Here is a 20918-nt window from a genome sequence, read left to right as displayed (position 1 = left end):
TCCCTCTTTTTAGGGAAGTATGTGCTTTTGTACCCAAGGTTCACTTTAACAGTTTTCCAGCCATGTAGGGGATTGTACATTTATTGTGATGTATGACAAGATACAGGACATTTATATTGCGCTTTTTTCTGCTGGCGGACTCAAAGCAAGAGCTGCAGCCACTAGGACACACTCAATAGGCAGGAGCAGTGTTCGGCAGTCTTGCCCAAAGTCTCCCTACCGAATAGGGTCTGGCTTACTGACGAGTCTAGATTTGGACCCAGGTCTCCTGTGTCAGAGCCCTTAACCAGTACACTATCCAGCCATCTGTGGATCCAAATAGTCCTGTTATTGTGACCTTGGAGCACGGAACATTCATGTTGTATTAAATTCATTTCCTATGAAATCTTTTAAGCAGCTGAAAAAAGGTTCACTCACCAGTAACTCCACTTCGATCAGTAGCTTGGTAAGTTCACAATGTCCTGATTTCTCTGAAAGCTCCCAGATTGCAGTGGCCACACCCACCGCGGCATAACCTTGGTATCGCACTCTGACGACATCGCTAATCTGCAGGCCACACACGGAAGCAAACAGCTTCTCATTGGTCAGAAGATGAAGCCGCCTCTGAAGTGATCCAATCCCATACAAAAGAGCAGAGTCCCTCCTCGCCAGCGTGCGCACAAAGTTCCTCCTCAGAGCTACTTCTGGACGGGACGGCAGGTCCAAGATTCGACCACGGGTTTGTTCAGCATCAAGGAAGACACCTATGGACCCTGGAGACACCTTGTGCCTGCCAGCAGTAAACTCTCTCAGAACAATAAATGACTTTCGAAAATGTGATTCAGAATTCATTGTGGTGATTTCTGTAACTCCTGGAAAATATAATGAAATTTAAATTAGAGAACAACATTTATTTGAAATTAATTGCATGCAAGATATTTGAAACCTCTATTGTTGAACTGATGTGTAACATGATGAGATAAACAGTCCCAATCCTATATACAACTAGGCTGTGTGCCCTTTTTCTAACCATAAGGGTCAAGAATCCAGAGCTGTAAAGGAGAGTTTCTCTGCAATTGAACTGTAGCATAACTCTCACTAATAACTAATTACAGCTGATAAAACTTTATGTGGCTTAGGAAAACATATGCAGGGAACAGATAACAAAAAGTTTAGTAGTTCAATATTTATCTCTATGGGAGCTGGAAAACATAAAAAATTGCCATTTTACTACTTTAAGTAAAAAGTTTAAGCCTATATTTTTATGTTTTTATGTTAAAATGAAGTAAAATTAACCAGGATAGAAAGGACCAGTGTGGTTTGAATTATAAAACAGCATACCGTATTTTTCTTATGAAATATTTATCGTATGCGCGACTAGGGGTGTGACAGGGGCATGTTCAGGGGTGTGGCAGGGGCGTGGCTTAAGTGTCCCTCTTTCTCATCTCAAAAAGTTGGTAGGTATGGTGTATCCCCCAAAAATAGATGTAATCTGACAGCATTTCGCCAAAAAGACACGTAATCCAACAGAAGTTCCTCCAAAATACAGATAATATGACAGTGGTTCCCCCAAAATAGACGTAATCTGGCAGCAGCAGTTTTCCCAACATACACATAATCTGGTACCAGTTCCCCAAAATAGGAGTAATCTGGCAGCAGATCACCCAAAATACACATATCACCCAAAATACATGTAATCTGGCAGTGGTACAGGCAGACTGGAGGTCAGAATCAGAATCAGAATCAATTTTATTTTGCCAAGCATGACTGGGTCAGGCCCAGAATTGGGTTTGGCACAATGGAGCGGTACATAGAAAGAAAGGCGGGAAAAACATTAGAATGACGGTAATATCTCATACTCAAATATAGGCATACACGAATATACAATCAGCAATTAGATATGCACACTGCTGAAGACTGCCGCTCCTATGCAGGAGGTAGGGCGCCGATAGGGGGTGGTAGAATGCTAAGGGAGTTCAGGAGGCTAACGGCCATCGGGAAGAAAGAGTTCTTGAGGTCAATTATCAGGCAATATATCTGGCACTGGCAGGCAGACTAGAGGCCAATTATCAGGCAGTAGATCTGGCAGTGGTACAGGCAGACTGGAGGTCAATTATCAGGCAATATATCTGTCACTGGCAAGCAGACTAGAGGCCAATTATCAGGCAATATACCTGGAAGTGGTGCAGAGTGCAGACAGACTAGAGGCAAATTTTCAGGCAATATATCTGGCACTGGTACAGGCAGACTAGAGGTCAATATCAGGCAGTATATTTGGCACTGGCAGGCAGACTAGAGGCCAATTATCAGGCAATATATCTGGCACTGGCAGGCAGACTAGAGGTCAATATCAGGCAATATCTGACACTGGCAGGCAGAGTGGCAGACTGAGGTCAATATCAGGCAATATCTGGCACTAGCAGGCAGAATGGCAGACTAGAGGTCAATAACAGGCAATATCTGGCACTAGCAGGCAGAATGGCAGACTAGAGGTCAATAACAGGCAATATCTGGCACTGGCAGGCAGAATGGCAGACTACACTGTCAGTGTCACTGACAAAATGCAGCCAGCAACAACTTGCTACCAACAGTTGCACAGTAGGCTACTACTTAATGCTGAACTCTGCTGAGCCTGAGGCGAGCGAGCAGGAGCAAAGTGGCCAGGTGCTCAGCAAAGAAAGGAAATCAAATCTATAAAAACAAACAGCGCTGCTGCTAAAGCTGTGAGTCAGTCAGTCTTCCTCTCTGGGGCTGCGGCTGACTGACTGGTGCTTGGCAAGCGAAAAGCGTAGACGTACTGCCCCTGCATGTCATTACGCTGTCGCCCGCATTGTAGAGAGGAGGGGAGGAAGCAGGAAGTAGCGCCGAGCGGTCATGTGACTGAGCAGTGTCACATGACCGCTGCTCCCGACCAGCAAGTAACTGGGGAGAAGTACGAGTCCTGCTAGGGTGGACGGCGTCCACGCTCAAGAAAAAGTAAGTGGATGTCGTCCACCCGAGTTCACGCAGGACTCGATCCCTGATGTTGTTATGTACTTAGAGCAAGTATTTATCTACTTATATATGTGTTTTGTTTTGTTTTAGATAGTATAGCAGACAGCTCCTCTTTAAATGTTTCTCAGTTACGAAAAAAGGATATAGTAAATCACACAGACACAAGGAGGACCTGCGATGGCATAAACTTGCGTTTATAAAGTGTTGGACATACACAAAATGTTTCGGTGTAGCCCCCTTCTTCAGGTGTACAGTCATAGTGTAAAGATAGAATAAAGACAGAAAAATATAATGGAATATTTTATTTATATTTTGTTCAAACAACTTATTTTGCTTCCCACCTGATGATGGGTCACTTGAGATCACAGAATGCAGAAAAAACATGAAACCATTTGGGAGGGGAAAGGGAAAAATAGTACATTGCAACACAGAATTTAACTCTGGTGAGATCCAATGGTGACTAGAGATGGCCCGAACCTCTAAATTTTTGGTTCAGGAACCCGCGAACGCGAAGTTCCGCAAAAGTTTGGTTCGCGCGAACTTTCGCGAACCGCTATAGACTTCAATGGGGAGGCGAACTTTGAAAACTAGAAACACTTATGCTGGCCACAAAAGTGATAGGAAAAGATGTTTCAAGGGGTCTAACATCTGAGTTTTTGCATGGATGAGTGGGATAGATGCCGCGAACCACGGAAGTTCGCCGGGAACCGTTCGGGCCATCTCTAATGGTGACATTAAGGAACAATTTGTTTGAATTCCTTTTCATCTGAAATCAATTTGAGGTTATTGAGTTGGCTAATTTAAGAACAGTATGTACTTTTTTAAATTATGGAGTAACTGAACTAACTTTGATGATCATTAGAGGTAGGTCCCAGAGTTCTCCCAAAGTTACCCTTTAGGTGGCCACACACATTTAAACTTTTTTTTAATTATGATTCAATTTGACCAATCTGATCCAATTTTTTAATTGATTAGAAGTTCTGAAGAAATGTTTAGTTTTAACACACACGTATGTTCGAGATTGCCACAATTTCGGGAAAAACGATAGTAAATGTAGAAAAAGTTGGTTGGATAGAAAACCCTTTCTGCATGGCAACCTTCCACTCAATTATAAACTTTTGATCATTTTGCATTTCCATAGAACTACATTTTCCACTGTGACATTTATCACCCTATTCCATCTCTGTCCATCTATCAATATTTAATGCCATTTATCACTTGCTGTTTACAGTTACCACTGAACACCACATTGCCACTTACTTGCATTTACCACACTTTATTGTGCTACAAACACTAAATGATTTCTGTTTAATAAACCAAGTGCAATACTGTTACATTATATGAAAATTCTACAAAATTTGTTAAGCTATTAAACAAAGCAAATATAATGACCATTTGAACTTTCCTGCAGTAAAACCTAATCTCAAGTTGTCTCTCAATGTTTATTGGCTGTTTAAGTACTTCAGAAAACAGGACTGTATTCCATCCAGTGGGTCAAATAGTTCAGAGAAGCTCTTTTGCATGGATAACAACTGAAGTTTTTTTTAACTCTTCCTGTACTGGAAAACAATATTAGATTATTTTCTTTGTTACCAATGTTCTATTTCTTAGCTGTACTACACATACTGTTTACTTTCTCATAAGTTGATTTTCGCTTCAGTGCTTTAATACTAATATGAATAATATTGAATATACATAAATAGCAAAAACTATCTTATTTTTACAACCTAATAAATGAGTAAAGCTGAATGATAAAAATAAATCTCTATGCATATCCTTGAAGCAGAGAGCTTCCAGTGAAGGAAAAGTTAACATAACAGAGAAACATCTCTTGCCTGCATATCATACAGTATAACGTAATGGCGTTATTGCTTCTAATGAGCACCTTACTGTACGGGTTATGCTGCTTACCTGATGAAGTCAGTCTCCTCTGTCACTATGTCACCACTGCAGCACAACAGCTGTATTTATACTCAAGCAATGATCCACCCATAGGAAGGAACACAGCATCCTGGCCAAAGCCAACAGGCTGTAGTAGCCACAGGCCGTTATTGGCACTGCAAGGGATGAGCAAAGGGAAAGAGAAAAATAGGGAGAAGAGTTAAAGTAACACGAAAGCAAACCTTTAAAAAAGTTAGATACTCACCTATGTAGAGGGAAGACTCTGGATACTGTAGAAACTTCCTGGACCTCTCTCCCCCTGCCCTGTCCATCGCTGTCCTCCCCATGGTTATTCAACCAACTGGTTGAATACACCTTCAGGAGTCCTCGGAAGGCTTTGGAAGCAATTACACGCACTCACATGTGCAGTGCAATATCTCTTCTTATTCCCTCTCTGTACTGTATTTTAACACTAACCTTACCCTCTTTAAACACCCAACACTAACCTCCCACTCCAGTCCTAACTTTCCGCTCTTGACACCTAACACTAACCTCCCCCCTCTCCATTCCTAACACTAACCTCCCCCCTCTCCACCCCTAACACTAACCTCCCTCCTCTCCACTCCTAACACTAACCTCCCCCCTCTCCACTCCTAACACTAGTCTCCCCGCTCACCATTACAGTTAATTAGTTTGAGTATCAGATTTGGATTAACGATTTCAGGACCATAGGCTTACACCCCCCCTAGTGACCAGACTATTTTTTACAATTTAGGCCACTGCAGCTTTAAGGCCTCGCTGCAGCACACAAGTGATCACTCCCCCCCCCCCCTTTCTGCCCACCAACAGAGTCTTTTGTTGGTGGGCTCTGATCGCTCCTAAAAAAATGTTTGCTTTTGTGCTTTTTTTTAAATAAATGTATCTCTTTTCTTTAGATTTTTTTATTATGTCCTCCCTCCCCCCTTACCAGCCAATCACAGCGATCAGCTGATCAATTCTGTACCTCCAAGGGGGACAGCTGTGTCACACGGCTGTCCCCAGTACAGCGCAGCCGTAGATCACAGCACTGTACAATGTAAATAGATGGCGGGTAACAGCCTCCTAGCGGCGATCGCCACTGGGAGACTGATCCCTCATTCAAACAGAGATGCGCACGCATCAGCGCGTGTGATCTCCTGCAAAAGCCTGCCCCAGGACTTCACTCCAGTTGCATTGAGAGGGCCTGGGGCTGCCACTGCGTTCACGTGGAGCGGTCGGCAAGTAGTTAAGACCATACAGGACCCTAGGAAACCCAATTAATATGTGCCCCCTCCTTTTCCCTGCCCTCCCTGTTTATTGGTTGAAAGGGTGTTAAAGTAGATCTGAGATGAAAAACTAACTATGGCAAGTAACTTGTCTTCATATCTTATGTAAAGTTTAGATGGCTTACACAGTAAATCTAGCTGCAAACAGCGGCAACAGTATATGATTATTTCTTCCTGTGATCAAATGAGAGCAGCCATATTCTGCTACGTAGCGTGGATCGGGGGGTTGGCCCTAGAGCTGCGCAGCCGCACTTGCGGCTATGCGGACTGTGCAGCCGCGGCCAGATCAAGCAGCCATTTTAGGAGAGGCAGGAGAGCCCAACCCGGGCCGTTGGGTCGGAGCTGGCCCGGGGGGTAATGAGCGGGGGGACCCGGCGGATCGGCACGCAGGGCGCGGACGGCGTCCTCCGTGCCTTAAAAGATGATGCAGGTAATTAATTTAACTTTTTTGTTTCATTTGGCCTTGGAAGTCCTTTAAAAAAAAAAGTCCCCTGGGGGGTACTTACCTCAGGAGGAGGAAGCCTCAGGGTCCTAATGAGGCTTCCCCCATCCCTGGAGCTGCAGGTAATCCAGCGCTGGCTTTCCTGAAGCCTCCCAGAATCCTCCCCCGACAAGCCTGACAAACCTTGATATATTTATCTCACCGGGATCCAGCACAGGCGCAGTAGCGGCTCTTCGTTCAGGCTAGGTGGAAATAACCAAGCCCAATCGTATCCGCTCTACCGCGCAGGCGCAAAAGGACATGTTCCTGCGCAGTAGAGCGGATTGATCGGGTTCGGCTATTTTCGCCTTAACCCAAATGGAGATCTGCTACTGCTCCTGGACTGGATCCCAGGAGGTAAATATTTACATCGCCGCACTTTGGGGGGCTGCAGCTGGACAACGGAAGGACAGAGAAGAACGGGGGAAGCTTCGTTATGATCCAGAGGCTTCCCCCTCCTGAGGTAAGTACCCCCAGGGGACTTTTTTCTAATTACAGGATTTCTTTGAGGAAAGTTGGAATATTTGAGTCCAACAAGCAATGGGATACCACAAGTCAATACTGCCGGAGAGGCAGTTTAGCTTTTATCTGTAGGATACACTACTGTGGTAAGACAATTGTGTTGTCCCTAGATACTAGAATTAAGAAGCTGAGTTATTCAAATACCAGAGTTTAATATGTATAAATTGAGAAGCCATGGTCCCTTAGATATTAGAATTAAGTAGTCATGTGTCTCACAATTAAATAAATAAATAGTCACATGACTCCAGATAAAATAATCTAATATTGTATTTCCATGCCTCCAGATAAAAGAATCATATAGTCACATGCCTCCAAATAATTTATCAAGTAGTCACATGCCCCCTAATAAAAATATTACGGTAAGTAGTTACAAGCATCCAGGTAAAATAATGAAATAGTCACACACCTCTAGATAAAATAATCAAGTAGTCAGGTGCCTCAGGATACACAAATTAAATACACATCTGCGTCAAGATAAAATAATTAAATAACCAAGTGTGTCCTATATACATAAATTAAGTGGCCATTTTTCACAGATATAGAATTAATCTGATCTGAGTCTGAGTGATGGGGAGGCATGGGGGCAGGCATGGCGGTGCAGCATAGGGGCATGCATGGGGGTGCAGTATGGGGCAGGTATGGGGGCGCAACATAGGGGCAGCCATGATGGCACAGGACAGGGGTAGGCATGGGGGTGCAGCATAGGGGCAGGCATGGCAGCGCAGCATAGAGGCAGGCATGGGGCGCAGCATGGGGAAGGCATTGGGGGGCAGCATAGGGGCAGGCATGGGGGTGCAGCATGGGGCATGCATGGGGGTGTAGCATGGGGCATGCATGGGGGTTCAGCATGGGGCAGGCATGGGGGTGCAGCATAGGGGCAGGCATGGGGGTGCAGTATGGGGCATGCATGAGGTGCAGCATAGGGGCAGGCATGGCAGCGCAGCATACAGGCAGGCATGGGGTGCAGCATGGGGCAGGCATTGGGGCGCAGCAAAGGGGCAGGCATGGGGGTGCAGCATGGGGCATGCATGCGGAAAGGGCCAGGAGGATGCCAGGGAGACCTCGCAGGCTACAGTGTGCTGGAGGAAGCCCCAGGTAAGTCCCGTTTTCTTTTCTTTTTTTTTTTGCCACTGCTTAGGGTCCCTTTAACTGGTTAATGATGAATATAGAACTGTGATGTTAGCCATTTAGAAACATATATAATTAAGAATCTTAATGCGTAGTGAAGGGAGGGGAGCAACGAAAGGCGCTTAAGAAAGTTTAAATCCCTAAATTCCTATAAAAGAATCTAGATGAGCAGGTTAAACTTGCCCCATGAGAAGGAGGAGAGGATGTAATGAATAAACAGTTACAGTGTTTAGGCATTTTTAATGATACTCATCTGAAAATTTACTGTGCAGAACCCTTTTGTCCAACCGATTCATTACCTTGGGTAGTTTCATTTATTTTTTACTGCTAGATGTTGGAACTACAGTATAAAACTGTATTTTAAAGGGAATCTGTAACAAACAACAAGAGCCCCTGGGGGGCACTTACCTTGGGAGGGGGAAGCCTCTGGATCCTAATGAGGCTTCCCTGTCCTCTTCACCCTCCAGCGATGGCGGTCCCAAAAAATCAGCCGACAAGCTTTTCGGCAGTGGCGCAGGCACAGTAGCAACTAGCAGCTGCAATATTTGCCTTCCAGGCTCCTGTGCAGGTGCAGTAGCGGATTTCCGATGGGCTCTGGCAGAAATATACAAGCCCTTATCGGGTGAACTCTACTGTGCAGACACAAGCAGCGCTGTACAAATGTAAATGACCTTTTTCTTTTTTTGCGGCTGGCAGGCTGATAACGGATCCCTGCTCTGTTTACGAGCAGGAAACACGCGTGCGAGTGAGCACACGTCCCCTGCTAATCTTGCCCACTGCATTTTGGCGCCAATCGGCGTTAGGCGGTTCCCAGCGAGCCACTCTCCCACCGCTCATTGGCGTGAGGCGGTCGGGAGGTGGTGAAAGGGACAATCCACTTTGTTAAAATAAATAAATACTTTTAAAAAAAAATGACTATCAACATAGATTGGTGCCACACAAATGCTCTTGCATCTTTATGTTATGAAAAGCATCTTTGCATTAAACCTGCAACCAGCTAAGAATGAACAAAAGTGACATTAAACTCAAATTTTTCTGCCTTAAAGCAACAGTACTCTCTGTACTCTGTAGGGGCGGAGCAGGTAAAATGGGCACATGCCAGTGTTGCCAACTCATCCCTTTAATTACTGACACATCTAAGGCTCCATTTCCACTTGTGCGGTGCGAATCACCGCGGTAAAAATTCGCATGCGGATGTGAATTTTGCATGCGGGTTTATGCAAATTTTCGTGCGAATATTTCCATGCGAATTTGCATGGATGACTATGTATGCAAATTTAACCATGGTAGTGCTGGTGTGCTTTTCCATTGTTTCTATGCGAATTGGCATGAAAATTCGCATACCCAAACCTCATGCGAATTTCCTATTAAATACATTGTATGCGATTTGCATAGTGGTATGCGGTATGCGAATTCTGATGGCTCGGCCATGCAAATTTTTTCTGCACAGAAAAACGCAAAGGAATCCTGACAAGTGGAAACAGTCCCATTCACTTGTATTGCTATGCGAAAAACGCATGCGAATTTGCGATAGTGGAAATGGGCCCTAAGTTATACAGGTTCTGGGGCTGTTTGCACATAATCAGTGTCTTAACTGCATCTACCTAGCCACAAAACCTGTATAATTCATATGCGTCAGTAATTAAAGGGATGAGTTGGCAACACTGACACATGCTGAGCCTGGTAATTTGAGGTGCCGCCATAGGCTGCAATACAGTTAGCGGCTATGGCGGAGCTAGGAGAGTAATTTGGGTTCAGCAGCGAGCCACTGTAGCGGAACTCCAGCTATGTGATTGAACTAATTAGGGGCTAATTACAGCCACTCCGATAAATTTAGGGGGAAATAATGTTAGGAGCAGGTGCTGCTCTATAGTTCTTACTGTCCCCTACCACTTTTCTGTAGGGAGACAAGGTATAATGCACACAATGAGGGTAAAGAGGTGTCCAGGTAAAGATAAAATTAGGTTAAAATCAAAATAAGCATATAAAAATTAGGTGGCTTACCTCAATGACGACAGTCAGATAAGACAATAAGATTTATTATGCACAGGCCACATGTTTCACAGGTCTGAGCCCACTTCCTTATACCAATAAAAGTGCCGCAGTACCAATAGCCAATAGTATTGAGCGCCTCTCGAGAGGCTTATCTTGTGTTATCTGACTGTCGTCATTGAGGTAAGCCACATTATTTTTCTATTTGATTGAATTTCCTGGGATGTGGTTCGGCAGGCGAATGGTGAATCCATGTGAAAGCGTTCATGAACCCATGGTTTTACAAATGCTTAAAGAGGAACTCTAGCCTAAACAAACATACTGTCATTAAGTTACATTAGTTATGTTAATTAAAATAGTAATATAATCTCTTACCCATCCTGTTTTAACAGAACAGGCAAATGTTTGATTTCATGATGGAAGCCATCTTTTTGGTTAAAAGGAGGTGACAGGGAGCATGAGACACAGTTCCCAACTGTCCTGTGTTCTGAGCACCTCTCCCAGTTGCTAGGCAACGTGAATAACAACATAGGAAATCCCATCATGCTTTGCACAGCATCAGGGAAAACCACCCGGCAGTTTTCTTTGATGGGTGGAGCTTAGCTAAAAATGCAGCTAAAAATGATGCTTTGGTAAGAAAAACAAAGTTCTGATGCTGTGAAACGGTGTTGCCAACTCATCCCTTTAATTACTGACACATATGAATTATACAGGTTTTGTGGCTAGGTAGATGCAGTTAAGGCACTGATTATGTGCAAATAGCCCCAGAACCTGTATAACTTAGATGTGTCAGTAATTAAAGGGATGAGTTGGCAACACTGCTGTGAAACTGTTAAAGAAACACCAAACCTTTTCAGTTCTGCTGAGTAGATTTTTAGTCCGGAGGTTAATGTTAAAGATGAACTGTAGTAAAAATAACATAATGAATACATTTGCTTATTTTTTTTTTTTTTTACAATATTAATTTATAAATGATTTAGTCAGTGTTTGGACATTGAACATTGTAAAATCTTACCTCTCCCTGTACAGAATGTTTGTTACTGAGAGTTCTATGCACAGAGGGAGATATTACTTGCTTGGCAGTTGGAAAAAGCCATTATTTCCCACAATGCAACGAGGTTCACAGACAGCAAACTGTCAGGACCATGGTCATGACATCACACTGTGGGGGGAGGGGTTTCACCACAATATCAGCCACATAGATCCCCCTTATGATCTATTTGAGAAAATGTAAAGATTTCACGTGGGAAAGAGGGTATCAGCTACTGATTGGGATGTTACAGTTCCTATAAGCTGAGCCTTATATGCATCCTTTATATCAAAGATGGCCAATACTGAAAAATAGACTACACAGCAGTGTTAGCTGTCTCAGTACCCCTATAGGGGTGAGAACCTTAGCACACGTCTATGGGTGTCTTCCTCTTGGGATACATTTACATAGGCCATTCACCGTTATTTTCTCTACTGAGGTTAAGGAAAGGTGAGGACAATTCTAAAGAAGGTAACACCAGAGTGTGACCTAAAATAGCTTCTGCCAATAATTTTCCATCAGTAGCTTTGTCATGATGACTGTAGGCAGGATTACATATGTGAATGTGTTGTCCTATACCTGGTTGTATAACATATGAGGAAGCTCTGATGCAAGTTATACACATGCCGTTCTCTTTGCCGCTGCTGTCTTGTGTTTGTACATGTTTATGATAATGTCTGTAGCTATCTCATGTTTGATGACATTGTATGCAATGTAATACATGTGCATGAGGAGTTGGGCTGGAACAAAATCAGATTTCAATACAGTTCCAACATGTGAAAAAGCTTACCAATAGGCAGGGCCGGATTTCTGGAATGACCACAAAGGCCCAGGCCTTGGGCAGCTGTAGCCCAATTGGGCACCTGGACATAAAAGAGGGGCTGTTACATGTGGAAGAGGAGGCTGAAAATGGGGAGGAACACATGATAAAGGGAAACATGCTCAAGGGAGCTGTTCATGAAAGCAAGGGACTGTTGTACATTAGCGATACACATGGCATGGGAGGGGCGCTACTACACAAGAAAGGGGAGGAGCCACAACATACCTGGCCTAGGGGCACAAAAAATATAAAACCGGCCCAACCGGCCTTGCTAATCTCCTTCTGAAATCAATAAAAAATTATTGATTGTTATGAGAACGGGCCCATAGACATTTATTACCCTAGCGCTTTGAAAAGCGCTAGCGTTTAAGTGTTTTGCTGAAATCGCTGGCAAAACGCTCAAGTGTGAATGGGCCCTTAAAGTCACAGATTGTCTTTAATATTGCTCTCCTGGGGCCCCATTTCAATGCTGGGACTTTGTACATGGCTGCAGGATCATGGAGAACAGGTGCCCAAGTGGGCATGAAGACAGAAGGACACAAGAGGGAGCACGCTGGCAGACAGGTGAGTGCGCTTTGCTGGCAGCACTCTGCAGGAGCCCCGGGGGAGCACTATTAGATGGGGGAGAATTGGGGGGCCAGCACTGCTCTGCGGTGGCTCTATTGACTCTTAATAGATTTATTAAACATGTATTTGCAGTGTGTGGGAGAAATAGATCCCTCTTCCCAACGCCGGGGGTGTCCTGCTCATGCGCAATATGAGATTTTCTCAGGGGGAACAGAGGATAGTTCCAAAACGGCGTGGACACAGGGCAGTTGCAGGGGGCTGGAGTGAAGCAGTTTTTATTCAGTTCACTTAAAGGAGTCATCAAGCAATATTTTTTTACCCCCCCCCCCCCCCCCGTCCCTGCTTACCTGGGGCTCCCTCCAGCCCCTCGCAGCTTACATGTCCCACGCCACAGCTTCGCTCACAGCCGCTGGCCTGGGGTCCCCACACAGTGCAGACAGCAACCTCGAGGTCATCCTCTACTACGCCTGCGCTAGCGACGCTGTCAATCATGTCCACATTGCGCAGTACAGCCCGTACAGTGTGGACAGTTGATTGACAGCGGCGCAGGCGCAGTAGAGGACACCTGGTGAGACACCGTGCAGGGACCACGGAACTGCGCAGAACAGTACCATTGACGTCAGCGGTTTAGCAGTGGAGCACAGAAGAAGCCGACCCGGAGGCCGATATGATCGTTAAAGGATGCTGGATGTGATGCCGTGGAAACAAACCATAGGGGGGAATTGCCATCGACAATTTCCTATATTGTACATTGAAGCAGAAATGCCTCAGAAATCCGTGAAAATGCTGCAGGATCTGAGGTTGCGTTTGGGGAAAAAACGAACCGCTCTGGTGTGCTCCATCCCATTCACATTCATTAGCCAAGCGGTTTTCACCCTACAAGCGTTTTTAAAAACACTCAGAACCGCTCTTGGTGTGCACCAGCCCTAAGGCAGCCAAATAGATCAGCAGGGCTGCCAGGCAACTGGCATTGTTTAAAAGGAAATAAATATGGAAGCCCCCATATTGTTCTCACTTCAATTGTCCTTTAAGCCGTTGTTTGTGCTTATGATTTTCAAACAATATCCGAAAGATTAATCCTTCATCGGTTGTTGCTAACAAATGTAACTCCCAGAGTTTACATAGCTTTAGTTGTCACCAGTGGGCTTACCCATGCCTAACTATAAAGGATCCTTTACACCCTTGTTGTAGCATTGCTACCTCCCACCATTATTATCACTGTCATTTCTTGACTGTCATCTCTGTTTCAATGTACTAGTGATGTTTACAGATAACACTATGGACAACAATACACATAGGTGACATATTTGTCAAACACCACTGTAATCCAAATCTGGTGACTGGGTGAGTATAAACCTCTGTCTCCCATCCGATATAGCCGCATCCTGTTCTGTTTAAACTCAGCATTGTTGACAACTGTGCTGTGCAAGTGACATAGTTATGGACCTTTCTGGACAGCATGTCCCACAGGAAATTACCACTGGCTTCACCTACCAGTAATTACTGTCAGCTATGCCAGAAATCAGAGTGTAATTAGCAGACTGCTTATTAACAGGTCATCTATAGATCAGCAGAGGCATTCTCCAGGTAGTATTCCTCTGCGCTCTGCCTGCAAACATACTAGTATAACCAGAGAATGGGGTGGACCTGAATCCAGAACTTCCTCTCTGCTCTAGAAGATGAGCAAAAGCATAACAACCTTTTAAGAAAAATAATTTCTTTATTACAGCTTACAGAACTCCTGCAATAAATCTTCAGTGTGTCTACTTCCTGCATTCATGTAAGCAGGGGCGTAACTAAGACCCCCCGGGGCCCCCTTGCAGAAATCCTGAGCGGGCCCCCGCTCAGGGCCGTTTTGGGGGACTGGATGGGATTTTTTTTCCTCTTTAGTTTTGGATTTAGTTTTAGATTGCAAGATAGAGAGCCCATGTCACCTTTTTTCATTATTATCATTATTTTAGTATTTACAGTATATAGCGCCGTCATCTTCCGCAGCGCTGTACATATTAAATTGTCTTGTCACTTAGCCAGAGGCGGGACAAGGTCCTCCAGCACCCAAGGCTGAGACACCAAAGTGCGCCCCTCCATCCCTCCCACCCCAGCCGTCACACTGAATGCTATTACACTAAGAGGCGCCCCAGAGTCCCCAACACCGCTAACACCTTAATCTCTAGTTATCTGGCTTGCAGTCACTGCCATGTATTCCCTTTTCTTATTTCTCTTTGCTTCATACACAATAGGGGAGGGATAGCTGAGTGAGTTTTGTGCCCCCTCCTACACTGCGCCCTGATGCTAGAGCCTCTCTTGCCTCTGCCTGGCCCTGCACTCAGCTGTCCCTCAGATGGGCTCACTTTCTAATCCCTACCATAGTCATATGTCTATGTATGTATCGTAGTCTAGGGACAATTTTAGGCCATAAACACCAGCAGATAAAATAGCAGAGAACAAGTGTGAGCTGTCTTATTGTGCTGCATACGTCTTAATGTGTCAGTTTGACTATCAAAAATAGGGTCAATATTAGGTTTAGATGCTGCAAGGTCAAAAAAATAGTCCAACCACTGATGAAAGGTTAGCAAGTCCTAAATAGCTTTGCAAATGAAACTTACACTGGTAGTAAATTAGTAGTTCTAAAAATAGCTGAACTGTTAATAACAACTTCATTATGTTAAATTGCCTTGATTAAATGCTTCAAGAATGATGAGATATTATTATTATAGAATTAGACAGTGTAGCAGCAGTACCAGGCATATGTAAACTGCACTGATACAGCAGTGGGCAATGTTTATATTGTAAGCATTTTTACGGACTGCTTTCAAGTTGTGGTCTTGCAAGCTGTCCGCAAGCATGCGTACAATAATTTTTATTAACATTTTCTAATGACCTTTTTTTACTTTAACCCTTGCTTATCATTGCTGCTAAGGGTAGTAGTGCTGCCCATATTTGCTCATCACTTAAAGGGGATCTTAAAGGGAACCCAAGGCCTGAATTAAAATGAAAAAAAGAAAGCTACCTGATCCAGGGGGCTGGGCGGAACAGGTAGGTGCAATCCCCACTTCTCCAGTGGCCTGCCATCCATTACTTTTGTTTTCATGATGCCTGGGGCCACAATGGTGTGTCTCACACAGAGCAGCGTGCAGAGAGGCGGGGAAGCAGCAGGGGAAGTGGCCAGGGAGAGCTGCCCAATGGCAGTTGGGGAAGGCCTGCAAGAACGCCCCCAGTGGGCGTTTAAGCAGGCAATACCTCTCCTCCGTTCGCCTCAAAATTAGCGACAATCGCATGTCGCCAGTTTTGGGGGTGATAGCGCAGCGGTGGGGGGACACACACAGAGGCATGCAGCAGGGAACATAAATCTGTGTCCCATCTGCCCCTCCAACCACCACCTCGGTACACTTTAAGCCTGAAATAAAGTAGTTTAACTTTTTGGGGCTTCTTGCATCCTACTGCACTCATCCTGTGCCTACGTCATCCTTCCGCAATCCTCTCGTCAGCTGTATCGGTCAACGATCAGCTGTCATGCCTCCTCATAGCACCATCATGCGTGGCAGAGTTTTGCACAAATGCGCAGAATGCTCCCGGATGTGAGAGTGTGATCAGGATACGCTGCCGCGCATGCGAAATGAATGGCCAGCTTTGAGGGGCGTCACTGCTTGGAGGGTCAAGGAAGGACGGTGTGGGCACAGGATAACTGCCGGGGGCTGCAAGAAGTCCAAGGTGAGTTAAATTGCTTTTTTTCAGGCTTAGGATTCTCTTTAAAGTACCCCTGAACTGAGGGTTTTTTTTTTCAATTTTTTTTTAAAGAGAACCTGTAACAACCAAAAAAAAGTTTCCCTGGGGGGTACTCACCTCGGGAGGGGGAAGCCTCAGGGTCCCAATGAGGCTTCCCACTCCCCTGTAGCTGCAGGCAATCCAGCACGGCTCCCCCAGTGTCCGGCGATCCTCCCTCAACAAGGCTGACAATTTATTTACTTTTCCTGGCTCCAGCGGGGGCGCTGTTGCGGCTCTCTGCACGGAGATAGGTGAAAATAGTCGATCTCCGTCGGGTCCGCTCTACTGCACAGGATCGGCTATTTCCGCCTATCTCTGAGCGGAGAGCCGATACTGCGCCTGCACTGGAGCCGGAAAGGTAAATATTTACATCCCACTGTTTGGGGAGCTTTATTTCCGCCGCCGTGGGACCGAGGAGGACGAGGGAAGCCTCAATAGGATCCGGAGGCTTCCCCCACCCCAGGTGAGTACCCCCAGGGAAGGTTTTTCTCATTACAGGTTTTTTTAAAGGCTAGGTTCACAGTGGGATGTTGCGGAGCTGCGTTGTAAAATTTTATAAAACAGCTTACTGCACTGCAATGAAAAGTCAGCGACGTTCATATGGTATTTATGGTAATGTACTGCGTTAATTCTAAACGCAGACTTTACCAGGTACAGGAAAGCAAACTTTTCATTGACTGTATGCTTTACTGTACCTACCTAATGCAACAGTAACACAGCTTTAATCTGCGTAACCACTTTTTTGTTGCCATGTAATGTTGCTTTGCAACTTTACAACGCAACGTCCCACTGTGAACCTAGCCTAAATGACAACTGTAATTAGAGGGATATGGAGGCTGCCATATTTATTTCCTTTTAAACAATACCTGTTGCCTGGCTGTCCAGCGATCCTCTGCCTCTAAGAGCCAGTTCACACTTGGCGTTTCCCAGCGACCACGTTCGGGTCCGTGATCGCGATTCAGCAGGCAAAATCTTGCGATTCAGCGTGATTTGCATTTGTGATTCCTGTTCATTAGAACGAGAATCACAGCGTAATCACCCTAAAGACGCTGCATGCACTGCTCAGCAAAGCACTTAAAAAGCGCTAAGTGTGAACCAGCCCTAATACTTTTAGCCTTTTAGAACTGACAAGATTAGCTGCATGCTTGTTTCTGGCATTAGTCAGACACTCCAGCAGTAAATTAGACCAACAGGGCTGCCAGGCAACTGGCATTGTTAAACCTCCTGGGCGATACAATAATATCGCCAGGGGGCGCCGCAGCACTTTTTTAAATTTTTTTTTTTAAAATCATGTAGCTAGCCTAGCGCTAGCTACATGATAGCCGCTGTGCAGCGGCATCCCCCCCACCCCTTCCGATCGCCGCAAACAGGAAATCCCGTGCAGAACGGGATTTCCTGTTTGGCTTCCCCCATCGCCATAGCAACGATCGGGATAACGTCATCGACGTCATTGTGTCGGAGGGAGTCCCGATCCACCCCTTAGCGCTGCCTGGCGGTGATTGGCCAGGCTGCGCACGGGGTCGCGGGGGGGGGGCGCCCTCTAACGCGGCGGGTAGCGGTGAATCGGCGCGGAGAGGCGGCGATCGGCATGTACACGCAGCTAGCAAAGTGCTAGCTGCGTGTAACAAAAAAAAATATGCAAATCGGCCCACTAGGGCCTGAGAAATCCTCGGCGGCGGCTTACCCCGAGCTCAGCTCGGGATTATCGCCCAGGAGGTTAAAAGGAAATAAATATGGCAGCCATCATATACTGCTCACTTCAGGTTCCCTTTAATTTACAATTTTGCAATGACATAAGATAAAATCTCAAACTCATTTGTTCCTACAAACATATTATTGTTATTACAGATGTAATCTGTATGCAAACATGACCTGGTTAGAATAATAGCTCTCACTTGAATATGGATAAGCATATACATATATAAACATGCTGTATATAAGCTTCCAGCACATACATTGAGATAATCCAGGTTACACACACTAGTCACGATGCTGCATTACATTGTGCAATAAAGCTAGCCAACAGCACAGATTTATACTGTACTCACCTGCAGTATAAATATTCAGAACGCATGCCTTTAGCGACAATTCTCTAATCGCACGTTCGCTGTAATTATATAATAATACAGTATCTGCTGCATTTTCATGCATTTGGGAGTTTTTTAGTTTTATTTTTTTTTTTACTACAAACCATAGGTAAAAAACACAAATGTACCATAAAAATGATTCATGGCACAAAAATCGTTCTGAAAAAACACTCCGTGTAAAATAGATAAGTCCTGATTGCATCGCAGTGCGTTTAAGACTGCGATTTTCTGTGGAAAAGGGCCATAATATCTAATGGTGCAGTATGCTAGAACACATCTGGAAGATTTACCTGACCTACCAGCTGCCCATTAACTGTACAATTTTTCATTAAATGTGATCTTTCAATGCGATTTGAACCATCGGAACTAATCAGAAGGAACAATTGATTGTTCACATTTACTGAACGATTCTTTCCTCAAATTCGATCATAAAATCCAACTTTCGGACCTACTTTACACTATTTAGCAATCGACCAAAGAATTGTTCCTTATCGATTGCCTTCATAAACAGTACATTTTCTATACAATTCATTCATAAAAACTGCATCGAAAGATCGCATGTGGTTAAAAAATTGTACCGTTAGTGGGCAAATTGAGGTACCCATTATCTGTACAATATTTTCTTCAGATGCGATCATTTGATCAGACTTTTACAAACGAATTGTACAGAAAGCTGCGCAATATGTGTAGAAAAATGATGTGAAACAATTCTATGGTCAATTGGATTAAATAATTTTGTTGATCGGAACATTGGATTTTACAATCGTATCTGAAGTGCCCTATTCAACTTCAATTGGGGACGATCGATAATTTCCTTCCAATTTCGTACGATCCATCAAATCTGATCGAATTATCGCATTGGAGGAAAATACTGTACCATAAATGGGCACCTTAAAGGTAGCCATACACTATAAAAATTATTTGCCCAATGAGACTTTTGATTAGACAAAAATGTCTAATTGGGTAAAAATGGTAGTAGAATTTTGTGTTTGCAATTCACATTACAATCAACATCACGATTGAAATACATAGTCGCAATTTTGTCTCCTGGTGATGTCGATCAAAGTGCTAATCAAAAACAAAGTTGCATGATGTATGGCCAGCTTTAGCTAGTAGTGTATGTCTACGTTTAGAAATTCTTTACACCTTTGGCAAATATACCTCCATTATTTGTTGAATGTGTGGCACCAATTCTAGCTAAGCCACAAGCAGAGCCGAGACAAGGTCCTCCAGCACCCAAGGCTCAGACTCCAAAGTGCGCCCCCCCATCCCTCCCACCCCGGCCGCCACACACTGATTGCTATTAGAGTAAGAGGTGCCCCAGGGCCCCCAACACCTTAATCTCTAGTTATCTGGCTTGCAGTCACTGCCATGCATTCCCATTTTTTATTTTTCTCTGCTTCAAACACAGTAGGGGAATGATAGCTGAGTGAGTTGTGCGCCCCCTCCTACACTGCACCCTGGGGGTGGAGCCTCTCTCGCCTCTTCCTTGGCCCAGCCCTGTGCCCCCTCCTACACTGTTCCCTGAGGCTGGGGCCTCTCTCGCCTCTGACTCGGCCCTGCGCCCCCTCCTACACTGCACCCTGAGGCTGGAGCCCCTCACGCCTCTGCCTCGGCCCAGCCCTGCGCCCCCTCCTACACTGCGCTCTGAGGCTGAAGCCTCTCTTGCCTCTGCCTCGGCCCTGCGCCCCCTCCTACACTGCGCCCTGAGGCTGGAGCCTCTCTTGCCTCAGCCTCAGTCCGGCCCTGCGCCCTCTCCTACACCGCGCCCTGAGGCTGGAGCCTCTGTCTACTCTGCCTTGGCTCAGCCCTGTGCCCCCTCCTACACTGCGCCATGAGACTGGAGCCTCTCTCAACTCTGCCTCGGCCCTGCGCCCCCTCCTACACTGTGTCCTGAGGCTGGGGCCTCTCTCACCTCTGCCTCGGCCCGGCCCTGGCCACAAGTACAGCTCTTATGTGCGTTATGAGTTATCTGCCACCCAGCACTAATTGTTATCGGGTTGCATATGTAAACTGTACAACGTTGTACTTAGAATGACTTTTTTGGAGTCTATCACCTTTTGTGAGTTTGATGTAAACATTGTAATCCTTACACGTGGCATTTGCATGTCACCTTTAACCAATTTTTTATAAACGTTACGTTTTAAGTAAAGACAATAAAACATTCATGTCAGCTTAGAAAAATATTGATTGAAACCTACTCACATATAGATTTTACTTCCATGGATTTCACTGGGATAACCGAATTATATTTTGAAATTAAAGATGTGTCATGAAGGTACTACAAAGCTACGGTCACATACTCAATGTTCATTGTCTAAAACAGTACTGTGTGATAATTTGGGTTGAAAAAACAGTTTATGAGTAG

The 20918-nt window shown here is 44.9% G+C and overlaps 1 protein-coding gene across 2 annotated transcripts in view; it reads right to left on the bottom strand.

Moving 5' to 3' along the window:
* The window catches only part of LOC137541258 (ubiquitin carboxyl-terminal hydrolase CYLD-like), a 75456-nt gene that overhangs the window by 35345 nt on the left and 19193 nt on the right, over positions 1-20918 (bottom strand). The window contains exons 1-3 of one of the 2 annotated variants that reach the window (XM_068262467.1): positions 10657-10687; positions 4885-5030; positions 418-851 (exon numbers count right to left, since the gene is read on the bottom strand). In XM_068262467.1, coding sequence (XP_068118568.1) covers positions 418-831 — 414 coding nt within the window. In that variant the 5' untranslated portion in view covers positions 832-851; positions 4885-5030; positions 10657-10687. Of the gene's footprint in view, positions 1-417; positions 852-4884; positions 5031-10656; positions 10688-20918 lie in introns of those variants that run through there. The other variant, XM_068262466.1, reaches the window with a different exon arrangement.

This window comes from Hyperolius riggenbachi, chromosome 12 (assembly GCF_040937935.1).
Source record: "Hyperolius riggenbachi isolate aHypRig1 chromosome 12, aHypRig1.pri, whole genome shotgun sequence".
Lineage (NCBI taxonomy): Eukaryota > Metazoa > Chordata > Amphibia > Anura > Hyperoliidae > Hyperolius > Hyperolius riggenbachi.
This window is presented reverse-complemented; position numbering and strand designations above follow the sequence as displayed.